Source organism: Neovison vison, chromosome 2 (genome assembly GCF_020171115.1).
Source record: "Neovison vison isolate M4711 chromosome 2, ASM_NN_V1, whole genome shotgun sequence".
In the NCBI taxonomy this organism is placed as follows: Eukaryota; Metazoa; Chordata; class Mammalia; order Carnivora; family Mustelidae; genus Neogale; species Neogale vison.
Window position 1 is genome coordinate 2,168,979 of NC_058092.1, and position 12,675 is coordinate 2,181,653.

The window sequence follows — 12,675 nt, forward strand, 5'->3', positions numbered from 1 at the left end:
CTGATGTGGGGCTCGATCCCAGGACCCTGGGATCATGACCTGAGCCGAAGGCAAAGGCTTTAACCCACTGAGCCACCCAAGCACCCCCCGACCTGGTTTTTAAGAGCAAACACGCAATGGCACAAAAGCACACCCAGTTCCAGTAGCCCATGGAGGGAGGGGCTCCTTCTTCTCCGACACCCCTGCAGGGGTGAGTGGAGTGCTTCTCAGGAACGTGCGCTCTTCCGTGCCCACCCTGCGACTCACACGCCTGGCCCTTCCGCCACGCAGGGTCCTGGGCTCCAAACCAGGAGGAAACACAGTGCCGTCGGCTTGACGTGAACAGTATTCGTGGAAGGGAAAACCTGCACATTGTAACTTCAAAACGGAGGCAATTTTATGATTCCCCAAATTGATAAAAGCTTTAAGTCACTCCACAAATGAACAGAGAAAATACTGCCTTTTTGCTCATTTGAAAGCAAGATCTCCGTGCTGGCCGGTAAGTCCCTCTGGACAAGGGGCGCAGGCGTGCGGACGCGCCGCGGGCACAGCGAGACGGTCAGAGGGACCCGCCGACTCCACCGCAGGCACAGCTGGGCGACCACGTCCTCCAAGTCCCAGGGAGCTGACTGTCCTTCACCCTGTTCAGCAGGGAGCTCGTGGCCACGCATCCCCTGCAGCGTGGGGCCAGTTCTGTCCCCGTTCCCGCAGTGGACTCCCTGCCCCCCCATGCCTCCCCAGCCGCGCCCCTGGCCCGCGCGCCACAGTGGAAGACACTCCGTTTGCCTTTTAATGGTAAACTTGAAATAAAAGTGACAGAACATTGAGTGACCATTTTATTATGTTCATATGCTCAGGGTGAGGGGACCCCTAGGCCCTAAAATAACAACAAAAATATATTAGTTAGATATTATAACTCTGGTACCTGAAATAAAGACAAATAGAAAACTATGTTAAAACATTAAAAAGTTGCAAATTTTCATTAAAAGTATTTACATGTGTATTCTGATGCCAAATTTATAGACACATTTCTTTTAAATTAGCTTGATAAAGTATCCTGAAATATGAAAATAATAGAAATAAATATTAAATATGCACAACATATTCAGGAGTGAAAAGTCAATTATTAATTCCTGTCCCAAATTTACAGATTTATTTATAAATGGCCAAGGGATCTTATAGTTCCTTCCCAATTTTTTGTTTTTTATTTGTGGTTCCTTACTAGTCTGTAGCTCTGCAAGGCTTTCAGCAGCCACGAGTCCCGGCCCGGGATCATTTCAATCCCGCCGCTCGAGTCTTCTGGAACCGGCAGCGCTAACTGGTCTTAAATGCACCCGATTTTGCTTGCCAGTCACTAAAATTAAATATCTTTACAAATGCTTTTTCAAGTTACAATATATGGAAATAAGACTTCTATATTTGGAAGTGTTGGTTGGAGAGGAAGGAATGGTTCCTTCACTAGCTCGCGTGACAGAAGCGGCTGGTCCGCGCGTGGAGGACGACGGGCCGCAGGTCGAGCCGCTGTCCCCGGGGCCAGAAAGGCCCGAGTGCCATCTGCCGGCATCCGCGCTCTGCGCTGCCCACTGGAGGTCTGCGTCCTCTCTCCCCGGGCGCTTTCGTGGTTAGGCGGGGTCACAGGTTTTGGTAATTCTCTCGCTCTCACTCTTGCTGCGTACGAGAAGGTATTAGCCTTCCCGGGACAGAGAGTGAGTCGTGCAAATTCACGGTCACAGACGGACTCTGACAGCTGTTAGGGGTTTTCTAAGACACACTTTGTGGTTTCACACGGCCAGAAACTCAGTATTTATTTACAATCACCCAGCCCACTCTTCATCTGTCACCCCGGGTGTCCGTTGGGAAAGCCCGCGGGCGCTCGGGGGGGGGGAGGGGCACGTCCCGGCTGCACGGTGGGACAGGGTCAGCCGCCTCGGGCCCCTGGGAGATTCGGCTGCGGCGAGACACGGGGCCCTCCCTGCAGACCCACACCGGCCCGTCAGCCCGGCCACCTGCACGGGAAGCACGCGGAACCGCTCCCCTGCCCCGCGGCAGGTGGGGAGCTGTGAGGGGGCTGGACTTCGAGGTCTGGTGTCTTCGTTTGAAATGACGTCTGGTGCGTAAGTATCACGGGACCAGCCGAGGAAATGAACGTGGAGCCCCAATTCCAACGCAGACGAGCGAGGGGCAGGCCCGAGGCAGACGCGCTGGGTCTGCAGGGGCCGACCGATGACGTGCGTGAAGGAGCAGATACCCCAGGCCGGAGTCAAGAGCGGCGCCACGTCAGCCCCTGGGGTTCAAGAGCGGGGCGCTCCGGCCGACACTGTGGGCAGGCGAGCACAGGACCCGTGACAGTCACCTTGCAGTTCTGCTGAGGGCAGCACGTGGGTAAGGGATGTGAGCACCCCCGGCGCGGCCCTGCCTTGGAGCCTCACAGTGCCCACCTCAGCTCGCCCAGGGGACTGCCGCGGGGGGACGGCTGCTGGGGGGTTACCGTGGGGCGGGGGTGCTGCCGTGGGAGGGTGGTGACCGCCGCGGACCGCGCACTCCTCATGGGCCTCTGGCCGGGCAAGGGGCACAGGGGGACCCATGCCCAGTGACCTGTGACAGCGGGGAGCACGGGCTCCGCAGACACGGTGAGGAGGTGCACCGGGCAGGGGTAGGCAGAGTGCGCCCCGCTGGGGTAAGGCACCCGGGGACACTCATGGTCACCGCTGCTGGGGGGCCATGGACCGGCGGGAATTCGGCCCCGTGTGAGAGAGATGAAGAGGCCCGCGGTTTCCGGGGAAGTCTTTATGGGAATCACTGCAAGCACTTGGGAAGAGGGCCTGCCCGCGCGGGCATCGCGTTGGCACCCCCTGAACAGACGGGCGCTCTCCTGCATGTGCTGGGCTGGGGGGCAGACGCCTGGCGGCTCAAAGCCGCGGCGGGTCCAGATCTGACCCTGGGACGTAGGTTCTCCGTCGGCCCCACGGCCGGTGCAACAAGTCAGGACCAGCACGGCCGAGAGCCGAGGGTCAGCGGGGGTGGGGGACGGTCACCATGTCCAAGGGTGGATTTTAGGAGAAATGGTTGAGTCAGGAAACTTGCTCCGCTCCTCGCGGGGACAAAGGAGGCAGGACGCATGTTGTGTCATCGCTTCGTGTATGTCCTCCCGGAGCTTTTGCCCGGTCCCTTCGGGGTAGGGATCTTGCTTCCGACCTTTGATCCCGAGGTCCCTGCCTTGGCCACGGCTGGGCCTTTACCTGCTGGACACACACACACACACACAACACAGGCCCTGCGTTAGGAGGGAGACAAGACGTGAACAGAGTGCGAGGCCACGGGGACGCCACAGTGGCCCCTCGGTCCGCAGGTGGCGGCACCGGCCGAGGAGGACAGGCTTGTGAGCCGGCAGAAGAGGAAGGAAAAGGGCTCGGAGGAGGAGCCGGACGTCAGGGATGGACGGAGGAGAGCGGGGCCGTTCACCAGCTGGGGCTTCAGAAACTCAGCTCCGGAAATGAAAAGGAGCGGCTATGTGACAAGAGCTTCATTTCCGGGCTGACGAGCCTCAGGCCGGGCCCTCCCAGGGCCGAGTTCCTCCTTCACGGAGGAGGCTGCTGCCGGGCGGCGTCCGTCACAGCACCCGGCACGGACCCGGCCCAGGACCCGCGTCTCATCAGACGCGTGTTGCCGACTCTCTTGCTTTCACACTAAGGTTCCCTAACGCAAACCTGTGCCCCAGCCGTGCTGCGGCCAGGACTAGTTTTCTAATGAAACATGTATTTTCCTGAAACGCATTCTAAATCTGACATAAAAGAGAGAAAATTATGATTCATGAAACAGGGGCATGATCTGTGCATCCGCTATTTCATTTTGCGTTTCTAAATACTCTGGTCGGTGACGGACAAAGATGCCGAGAACCGGGCTCTGTAGCCCGAGGACACTCAGGGCCTGTGTCCGTCGCCTCGAGGACGCCCTTGGGGAACCTCCAGGAAGGGCAGGACCCACGGCAAGAATTTGGTGTGGAAAAGGCAGTTCTGGTCACACAAGTAGCCTCCTCGGCAAGAGCTGGAGCCAGAACACAAGGAGTGAGTGCCATGGGGTGGGGGGCGCTGGCACGCAGGTGCTGACGTGCAGGAGGGCACGGGGCTTACCCGGCGGCGGAGCAGGCGCCCTGTGCAGCACGCGGGTCTTACGCAGGTTCATCGTGCAGCCGGCCGGGCCCATGAGGTGAGCTTTCCACGCCTGAAACAAAGCAGGAGGCACACGGTGTCAACCAGGCACCGAGGGACAAGCGAGATGAGTTCCGGCCAGAGCCGAAACCAGGGGCAGCCACGGCCCCGGACCGACCCGGCAGCTGGAGCACTGTCACAGGAGTGTGCGCCCTTGCGCAGGCCCACGGGGCACAGGGCTGTGGGGGCCTCCAGGAGCGGACCGCAGCCCCTGGTCGACGCCAGCAAGAAAGCGGGGACTTCGGTCCTAGCGTGACAAAGAGAGGAATTCTGCCAGCCACCGGATGAGTTTGGACCGTCCCCTCCCAGACCGGCCCCACACGGGAACGCAGCCTGGTGAGACCCTCAGCCACAGAGACGTTCTGCTGTGCCCACAACTCCTGACCCCAGAAACCGTGAGACAGGAAAAGGGTGCGGCCACACGGCAGCCGGCACGGAGGACTGGACGCTGAGGAAGCAGAGGGGAAGGAGAGGCCTGCTGACTGCCTCACAGCTGGGAGCCAGGAGCCAGGCTGCTGCTCCCCGGGGACTGGAGGGCATGGCAGGAAGAGGGGCCGGGGGCTGCGACACTCGGAGCCGGCGCAACACACAGCGGCCAGAGGAGGGGGCGGGTGTCCCAGGGCAGCGTCCGTGCCATGGAAGCCAGCGGAGCACAGACGCAAGGGCGCTGAAATTCTAAAATAAACGGCGAGAGAGAACATGTGCCTGTGCGGACCACTCAGGCATCCTTTAACCAGGCCAGACCGTCGGAAAGGAGGAGCCCTGTAAGGCGGGAGGGGCAGTGAGCAGGGGCAGGGACAGCAGCTGCTCTCGGTTCCCTCACTATGTCCCGCTTTACAGACCCTGGAACGAGCCAAGTACTTCATGTCGTCACAGGACTTCGTTTTCAGAACCCGCTGGCTTCGGAAGAACGCACTCCCAGCTACGAGAACCGCAGGAGAAACTAAGTTTTAAAACTCGAAGGTGCATCTGACCCGGCCAACCTCCAAGTCACAGCAAACGGAGGGGACGAGAGCCCATCGAACGACAGCAGGGGATTCCACCGGCAGACCCAGCCGCGCGAAGCCCTGCGGGCCGGCCGCGTCCCCACCGTGAGGAAAGAGCTGGACAAGGATGTGCTGCCCGCGTGCGGCGTCCGGCACTGCGCCGAGGCTGGAGGCGTGAGCCCCGCGGGAGCGCGTCCGCCCCTGCTGCTGGCCGCGTGCAGACGAGGGACGCGCTGCTGGCTGTGTCCCCGGGCGCACGAGAAGGCGGCACACGGTGGGTGCAGACGGAATGTGTGCCCGTCATTCAAGCGGGGGGTGGGACGCGAAGCCTGCCCGTGGCGCCTGTGCTCTGCTGTGTACTTCCTTACGTCTCTGGCGTTCGGAGACGGAGGGACACCTGGTACAGGCTGACTGCTGGGTGCACGAGTTTTCTGCCGAGCGCAGCTGGGTCTGAGCTGTCTCGTGGTGCCCCGTCCCAGAGGGCTGGCATAGGGAGAGCCCAGCAGCAGGACGCCGTGGTGGCCGGCCGGTGGCAGTGGTTAAGGGTGTCGGAGCGGAAGTGGCCGAGCAGAGGCAGGCCTCCGAAGCCGCACTACCTGCTGGCGGGTGGGGAGTGGACGGCCCTGCCCCGGTGCACCGGCTGGCGTCCGCGTGGCGGGTAAGGGGCACAGGAGGACAGCCCGCACTTACTGTGACCTGCAGTTTCCAGGCTGCACTGGGCTCGGGTTCAGCCACGACAAAGGACTGGTGTGCTGTGATCTGGCCGGGACACCATCTGGGGCCCCAGCACCCAGAGGAGTGTGGAGACGGACAGTGGCCAAAGCCCCTCGCACTCACCACCCCAGAGCCGAAGGCCCCCGCCCCCGTGGGTCTCCCGCCCCCGTGGGTCCACAGTGCTGAGGGAGGAAATCACCTGAGCGGACAGGTGAGCACAGCAACCGTTCCAGCGGCGCGGGAACAGACCAGGGAGCTCTCTGAACGCTCCCTGTGCCCTAATCACGGCCCGACCCCAGCAATCTCGCCACTGCAACCCATGTGTGGCTGGCCACCCCCGCGCCCGGGCCCTCACCTCCTCTCCCGGGGAGAAGTTCTCATGGCACAGCGGACACCGGTTTGCCAGCTTCTCTGGTTTGGCAGCTGCAATGGCGTCAAGGAGACAGGATTTAGTTCCTCCCGTGAGAGCCGTGCAAGCAGCAGGAGACACCTGACCAGACACCCCATCCCGGCAGGGCCCCTGGGCAGGGCACCACGGAGGCGGAGGGCACCACGGACGCCGAGGGCACCACGGACGCAGGGCACCGCCCAAGCCTGCACTCACGGTTACACGCCTTCGTTTTTATGTGTCTGGGCAGCTCTTCCTTCAGCACGGCCTCGCTGCAGCGGTAACACTTTCCAAACCCGTCTTTCCTGTCGCACTCCGTCAGCAAGTGCTCCGTCAGGCTGGAGATCTCCACCACCTGCGTCCCGAAACGCAGAAGGAAGCACGTGTCTGGGAACACGGGAGCGGGGCTGCCCCCGCCGGCCGGTGCCCCCCAGCTCACACACGCCGCCCCACCCGCCGGCACGGCTGCCGCCGTCGTTCACGGTGCCCCGCTCCACCCCCGCGTCCCCTCGTCAGGTTCCTGCGCTGGCACGCGAGGCCGCAGCGCAGGGTGGGCTGGAGGAGCGGCAGTTAGCTCCAGAGGGCACGGGTGGTAAGCGCAGGACAGCTTAGCCGTGTGGCCTCTGCGTTCAAAGTCCCCCTCCCTGACGCGAGTGAGGACGTGAGGATGCGCGCAGGACCCCAGGAGGAGCGGCAGGAGGCAGAGGCGGATTTCCTTCTCCTCGGCTCTCCTCTGTTATTGAAAGGCCACTGCATCAGGAGGGATCCAAATTTGGGGGATAGGAGAATATTTCTTTCTCTTTTTAAGATTTTATTTATTTGTCGGAGAGAGAGAGACAGAGACCGTGAAGGCACAAGCAGTGGAGTGCCAGGCAGAGGGGGTCGCAGGCTTGCCGCTGAGCAGGGAGCCCGATGCGGGACTCAATCCTGGGACCCTGGGAGCATGATCTGAGCCGAAGGCAGAGGCTTAACCCACTGAGCCACCCAGGCACCCCCAAGGTAGATAAGGTTAAACTCAAAGGACACATCAAGACGAGCAGGCCGGACCCCAAGCGGGAGAGGCCGGCTGTGGGCTCTGAATCTGGCAAGGACTGTGGTGCGGACACATCAACAGTGACCGCAGATCAGGAGAGCAAGGCCGGCGAGCTCACTGAAAACGCGAACCAGAGGGCGCCTGGGTGGCTCAGCGGGTGAAGCATCTGTCTCGGCCCGGGGCCCCGGGACAGAGCCCAGCGTCGGGCTCCCTGCTCAGCAGCGAGTCTGCTTCTCCCTCCGCCCCCTCCCCTCGCTCTTGCTCTCCCGCTCTCCCTTGTAAACACAAATAAAGAAAATGTTTTAAAAAACCTCAGCACCGGGAGACTAGAAGGTATTTTCTAGAACAGGACAGCTGAACAGTCAGCAGATAGCCACGTGCCACACCTCACCAGCGGCAGGAGCACGGAGGTGGCCCTGGCCGGGACGTGGACGTGCGGCCCCTCCGAGCACTGCCTGCATCAGCCCTGCAGCCCCACGGGTGCACCCGGCCTCTCCACCCCCGGGATGCACCCCAAACAGAGCTTTCACAGGCGCCTCGGCAGACGGACACTGGAGCGCCCGGAGGAACGCTATTCATGGAAGCCTCAAACGGGACACGGCCTGATTTCCAAAAACAGCAGGGCGGAGGGATGGGCCCTGGACTGTCAAACAGAGCCTGCGACAAAGCAGGACGACCAGCAGGACACAAGACAAGATGGTTACGGTTTGTACGGTTCCGTTTGTATCAACTCAAGAAGAGCAACACCGACCTGTGGGGTCAGGAATCGGGACGGTGGTGACTCTGCGGGGAGAGGTGGTGGCTTTGAGGGCCAGGGAGCTGGGGGCACGGCGTGCCCTTCTGCGGGGTTCATGGGCTTGAAGGCTTCTGACTTGCGTGCGGGCCCCTAGTACGGCGGGCGGTTTACAGAAGGAGGGTCCGTGCCGACTCTGTGGTGTTGGCGCTGTGTCCCCAACAGTGTCTGCTCACTGTGTGCGTCCGTCACGTTCTGGTCCCCCTCACGGTCTCTCAAGCTTGCTTGTTTTTGTTACGTTAGTCACAGTGACCCGCGGCTCGCGGGGGACTCGGGCGGCGGCCAGCATCTCTTAGCAGTGAGGCGTCTGTCCAGAAGGGAAGCTGTTTCGCACGCCCCGCTGTCGTGCACCGCACAGACCCTGCACAGTGTGCGCGCAGCCAGCGTGCGCCCCGGGGAGCCCCAACGTCACCGACCGGCTTTACAGCGGGTCCGTCTCTCCGGGGGGTCTGGAGCAGAACCCACACCGTCCCCGAGCTGTGTCTGCGCGTCACGTCTGTGTCCGTCCTTCGGGGAGACTCGGAGAGAACAGCCCCGCACGCCTCGGGGAGCTCCCCGCCAGCTCTCCCCGGGCCGGTCCTCCGAGACGCCGAGCTCGGGCCGCGCGGCACTGACCTGCTTGCAGTGGGCGCACCGCGTCAGCATGAGACAGTGCTTCCAGTAGTGCAGGTCCAGCCCCTCCTCCGTGAAGGCCTCGTTCCTCTCCCCGCAGAAGATGCACAGACTGGAAGAGAGCACAAGCCGCGGACGCAGGCTCGGGAGTCGTCCAGGTACGCGCACGCCCGCCCTGGCCGCGGGTCCGCGGGGGCACAGCCCGCTCGCGCGCAGTAGGAGGAGCGGGTGTTGGGGACAAATAAGCTCAAGGTCTCCTCAACTTCTGCCCTGCCAGCATAACCTAGCACAGCCGCCAGCGAGGTCACGAGGACAAGGACATCTGACTCAAAGGGGAAAGTATCTGCGGTCACAGTGCTCCGTGTCTGACAAACGGGCTGCGGACGTCTCTGGGGGCAAAGGGGGCCCGTGGGTCGGGAGGGCCATCGCCCTTCCTTAGGGGTGACGGACGACGGGGAAGAGCCCGTCGGCTGACAGAACCCAGCCGCGCCCGAGGAAGCACTTCCCTGCGCACGGGCCGCGCTCGAGACACGCTACTCACTTCTCCAAGTAGTGATTGTCTGGGCCTTCCGCAGCCGGCGGTGGGGCTGCTTTCCCTCCTTGTGTGTCTGAAACGAGACAAGAAATCATTTAAAGTAACTTTCTGTCAACGTTTCCAAATGGGTAGTAGCCACTTTGATGTGAAACACGTTTAGGAGCTACGAGTCGAGGGGCGTCTGCGTGCCCCCATCAGTGAGAGTCGGACTCTCGGTGTTGGCGTGGGTCATGGTCTCGGGGTCGTGGGATTGAGCCCCGTGTCGGGCTCTGCGCTCGGCATCTCCCTCCCCCCCCGCCCCACCCCCCGCTCAGGCTCCTGGGTGCGAGCTCTCTCTGCCAGGAGCCCCGTGCCTGGTACCTACCCTGACTGTCCGCCTCCACCGGGGGGGCTCCTTTCCCCTGAGAACAGAAACAGAGAGGTCAGGGATAGACGGCTGCACGCGAGAGTCGGTCCAGGAGTAAGTGCTTCTGCTTTCCAATTTTCCACCAACAAGTAGCAGCTCGATGTGTGCTGTCAATGCCCAAACGTGTGCTTTCCCCTCACAAGCCCTGCCACGGGCTCCTGCCCTGCTGCTGCTTCCCAGCGGCTCACTGTCCTCAGTGCCCGTGGGCTCTGGGCAGCACAGGATTATCACCCTTGTCCCCGGATGCCTGGGGCGCCCCACGAGCCCCATCTCCCTAGCTGCCTCCCCGTTCCTGGCTCTCACGCTGGGTGTGCTCTTCCCAGTTCCCAGGCTCACAGCCCTCTGTGGGGGAGACCAAGGGTTCGCGTCCTCTCTCCCAGGACCCAGCCTCTCCTGCCCAGGCTGAGCAGCTGCCCCAGCTTGCCTGGCTGCAGATCGGGCTCCGGAGCCCCCGGCGCACACTGTGGGAGACCACGGACGCCTCCCATTCTCTCCATTCAGGCCAGGCCTCCTCTCACCAGCTTGGGGGTCCTGCTTCCGGGGGCCCTTCCATGCAAGGGCCGGTGGGTCCGTGAAAGCCTCGCCAGGCTAATTTACTCTTACTCGAGACTCTCAGCCGGCTTCCTAAGTCACCTGTCCCCTCCTCTCGTGTCTGCAGTGGTCTCTGGACACCAGCCACCGGGCTCCAGCCGCCCCTCCAAGGACCCTGGCACCCAAGCTCGGCCCTCTCCTCCTCTGGCCTGGTCTCCCCCCACCCCAGTCCCCTGAGGGCGAGGGATCAGCCAGCAGCCCCTCCTGGAGCCCTTCGTCAGCCCTGGCTGCTGTCACACACTCCCTTGTGTGTCCTCATCACCATCGGACGCCACTGAAAGAGGTGAGGGTCCCTGACAACAGCGATTTCTGTCTGTTCTGTGCTCTGGCACACACGGTCCCCAGCACACTTGGGGACTCAGCAGGTAACTTGGCATACTAGCGTCCCCATGCTGAGACAGATACTGGGCAGCGAGGCAGCCACTGGTGTGCTGGGCCTTGTTCCTCCCGCCAGGCCCCTCCCTGGGCCAGACAGTGTCTGGGGTGCTAAGCGCGCAGGGGAGCTCCAATGCGTGGAGTGGACAGAGGGGTCCCTCGCGAGCAGCTGATGTCACTGCGGGTGGCCAGCTGGGAAGGGCTCAGGCCTTCCCCCCGCAGGTCCTGGGCTGCCCACCGTCCTCCCCCGGCCAGAGCTCTGGGAGCCACGTTAGCACGTCTCCTCCTCAGCTCTCCGCACACGGCTATCGTCCCTACAAAGACTGACCATGTTGGGAGCGCCTCACAGCACCCTGGGGGCCAACCGGCCTGGTCTGGGACAGAGGTTGAAGGCCTTCCTGGACTCTCGGCTTCAGAGACGAGTGACAGGGCGGCCCTACGCTAGCATGTGAGGGGCCGGCTACAAACATGGCTACGGTCTGCCGCATCTGCAGAGAATCAAGCTTCGCATCAGAGTAACGGACTTAGGTCACGGCCGGGCCCGGAGAAGAAGACCCAGCGCAGGATACTACCCTAGAGCTGGTGAGGGACAGCAGACTACGTGAGGCCGGCACCTGGCTCACACGATTTCTGTGCCGACACAGCAGGCAAACTCAGGGGCACTGGATTTTAGGCACCAAAACCTCTTGAGAGATGGGTTTGTGCGTTTTGCAGGGAGACAAAGTAAACAATGCTGAAAGCTGAATTTTAGTTTCAAGTTTTACCTTCTTGGTGCTTTGAAGAGCTTAGGAAACCTATCAGTAACTTTTAAATCCTTTTTTCTAAAACTCTGGAGCAATCAGACGGTCTAAAAATTCCGTCATTCACGGAAGTGCTGGAGCTGGATGGTGGGCCTGGTGCCAGCCCTGGGAGGGCACCGAGTGGCACGCAGTGTTCGTCTGGATACCGTAGGCATGGCTTAAAACATGCTATGGATATTTTACGGCGATAAAGACAACAGAGAAAGAGATCCCAGCACCGTCGGCGACCGTTCGAGGATAGCGGGCTGACGTCCGCGCCGGCTGTGCGCGCTACCCTGTGCTGCACTTTCTTTCACTGTCTCTTCCCCTTGGAGCCGTGGCCCAGGGGAGGGGACAGGACTTGGTTTTGTTCCCGGCTTATTCCCGGAGCCCAGCACCATGCCTGGCACCGCGCAGGTGCTCAGCAAACACGTAACAAACGGAGAAGTGATGAAGGTGCTGGGAAAGCTGAAGGCTGAGGTTACCCGGCAGCGTGTCCACAGATTCCTGTGGGGCGCACGTGGCCTCAGTGGAATCTGCACCATCGGGTGGGGGACTCCCTGTGGCTCAGTGCTGTGATGGGGAGGGGCTGGTGAGCAGCACAGCCTGGCTGTCCTGGCTAACCCCTGAGAGATCTGTGCTTTAAGTCACTTCAGTTTTAAAAATTTGCTTCCCCACTGGGGCGCCTGGGTGGCTCAGTGGGTTAAGCGTCTGACTCCTGATTTTGGCTCAGGTCATGATCTCAGGGTCGTGAGATCAAGCCCTGTGTTGGGCCCTGTGCTGGGTGTGGAGCCTGCTTGAGATTCTCTTTCCCTCTCTGTCCCTTCCCCCACTCACGCTCTCTCTCTTCCTCTCTCAAAATATAAATAAATTTGTTTGTTTGTATAACATTAGGAAGTTGGACCTGCTTTGGCAGGCGGCTGTGAGAATCGGAAGAAACATGGATGCCCTAAAGGACCATGCCTGAGGGGGGTGGTCAGTCATTAAGCATCTGTTTTCGGCTCAGGTCATGATTCCAGGGTCCTGGGACTGAGCCCTGCATAGGGCTCCCTGCTCAGCGGGAAGCCTCCTTCTCCCTTGCCCTCTGCCTTTCCCCCACTTCTCTTGCTCAAAATAAATAAAATCTTAAAAAAAAACCAAACAAACCACCCTGACTCCATGGTGTGAGGCCCCATCCCCAGGAGCCCCATCCCCCACAGCCCCTCCTCTTCTGTCCTCTTCTTCCCAGTGGCCAGCGCCTCCCGAACTGTCACTACGGCTCCGGGCCACAGGCGCT

The 12,675-nt window shown here is 61.3% G+C and overlaps 1 protein-coding gene across 4 annotated transcripts in view; it reads right to left on the minus strand.

Annotated features, from left to right (window-relative positions):
* Window positions 1-932: 932 nt before the first annotated feature.
* The window catches only part of CEP104 (centrosomal protein 104), a 35,227-nt gene continuing 23,484 nt past the window's right edge, over window positions 933-12,675 (minus strand). For 2 of the 4 annotated variants that reach the window (XM_044236996.1, XM_044236995.1), the window contains exons 16-22: window positions 9,613-9,649; window positions 9,255-9,321; window positions 8,717-8,825; window positions 6,492-6,630; window positions 6,243-6,310; window positions 4,110-4,200; window positions 933-3,218 (exon numbers count right to left, since the gene is read on the minus strand). In XM_044236996.1, the coding sequence (XP_044092931.1) occupies window positions 3,106-3,218; window positions 4,110-4,200; window positions 6,243-6,310; window positions 6,492-6,630; window positions 8,717-8,825; window positions 9,255-9,321; window positions 9,613-9,649 (624 nt within the window). In that variant the 3' untranslated portion in view covers window positions 933-3,105. Of the gene's footprint in view, window positions 3,222-4,109; window positions 4,201-6,242; window positions 6,311-6,491; window positions 6,631-8,716; window positions 8,826-9,254; window positions 9,322-9,612; window positions 9,650-12,675 lie in introns of all 4 variants that reach the window. The other 2 variants (XM_044236994.1, XM_044236993.1) reach the window with 1 other exon arrangement.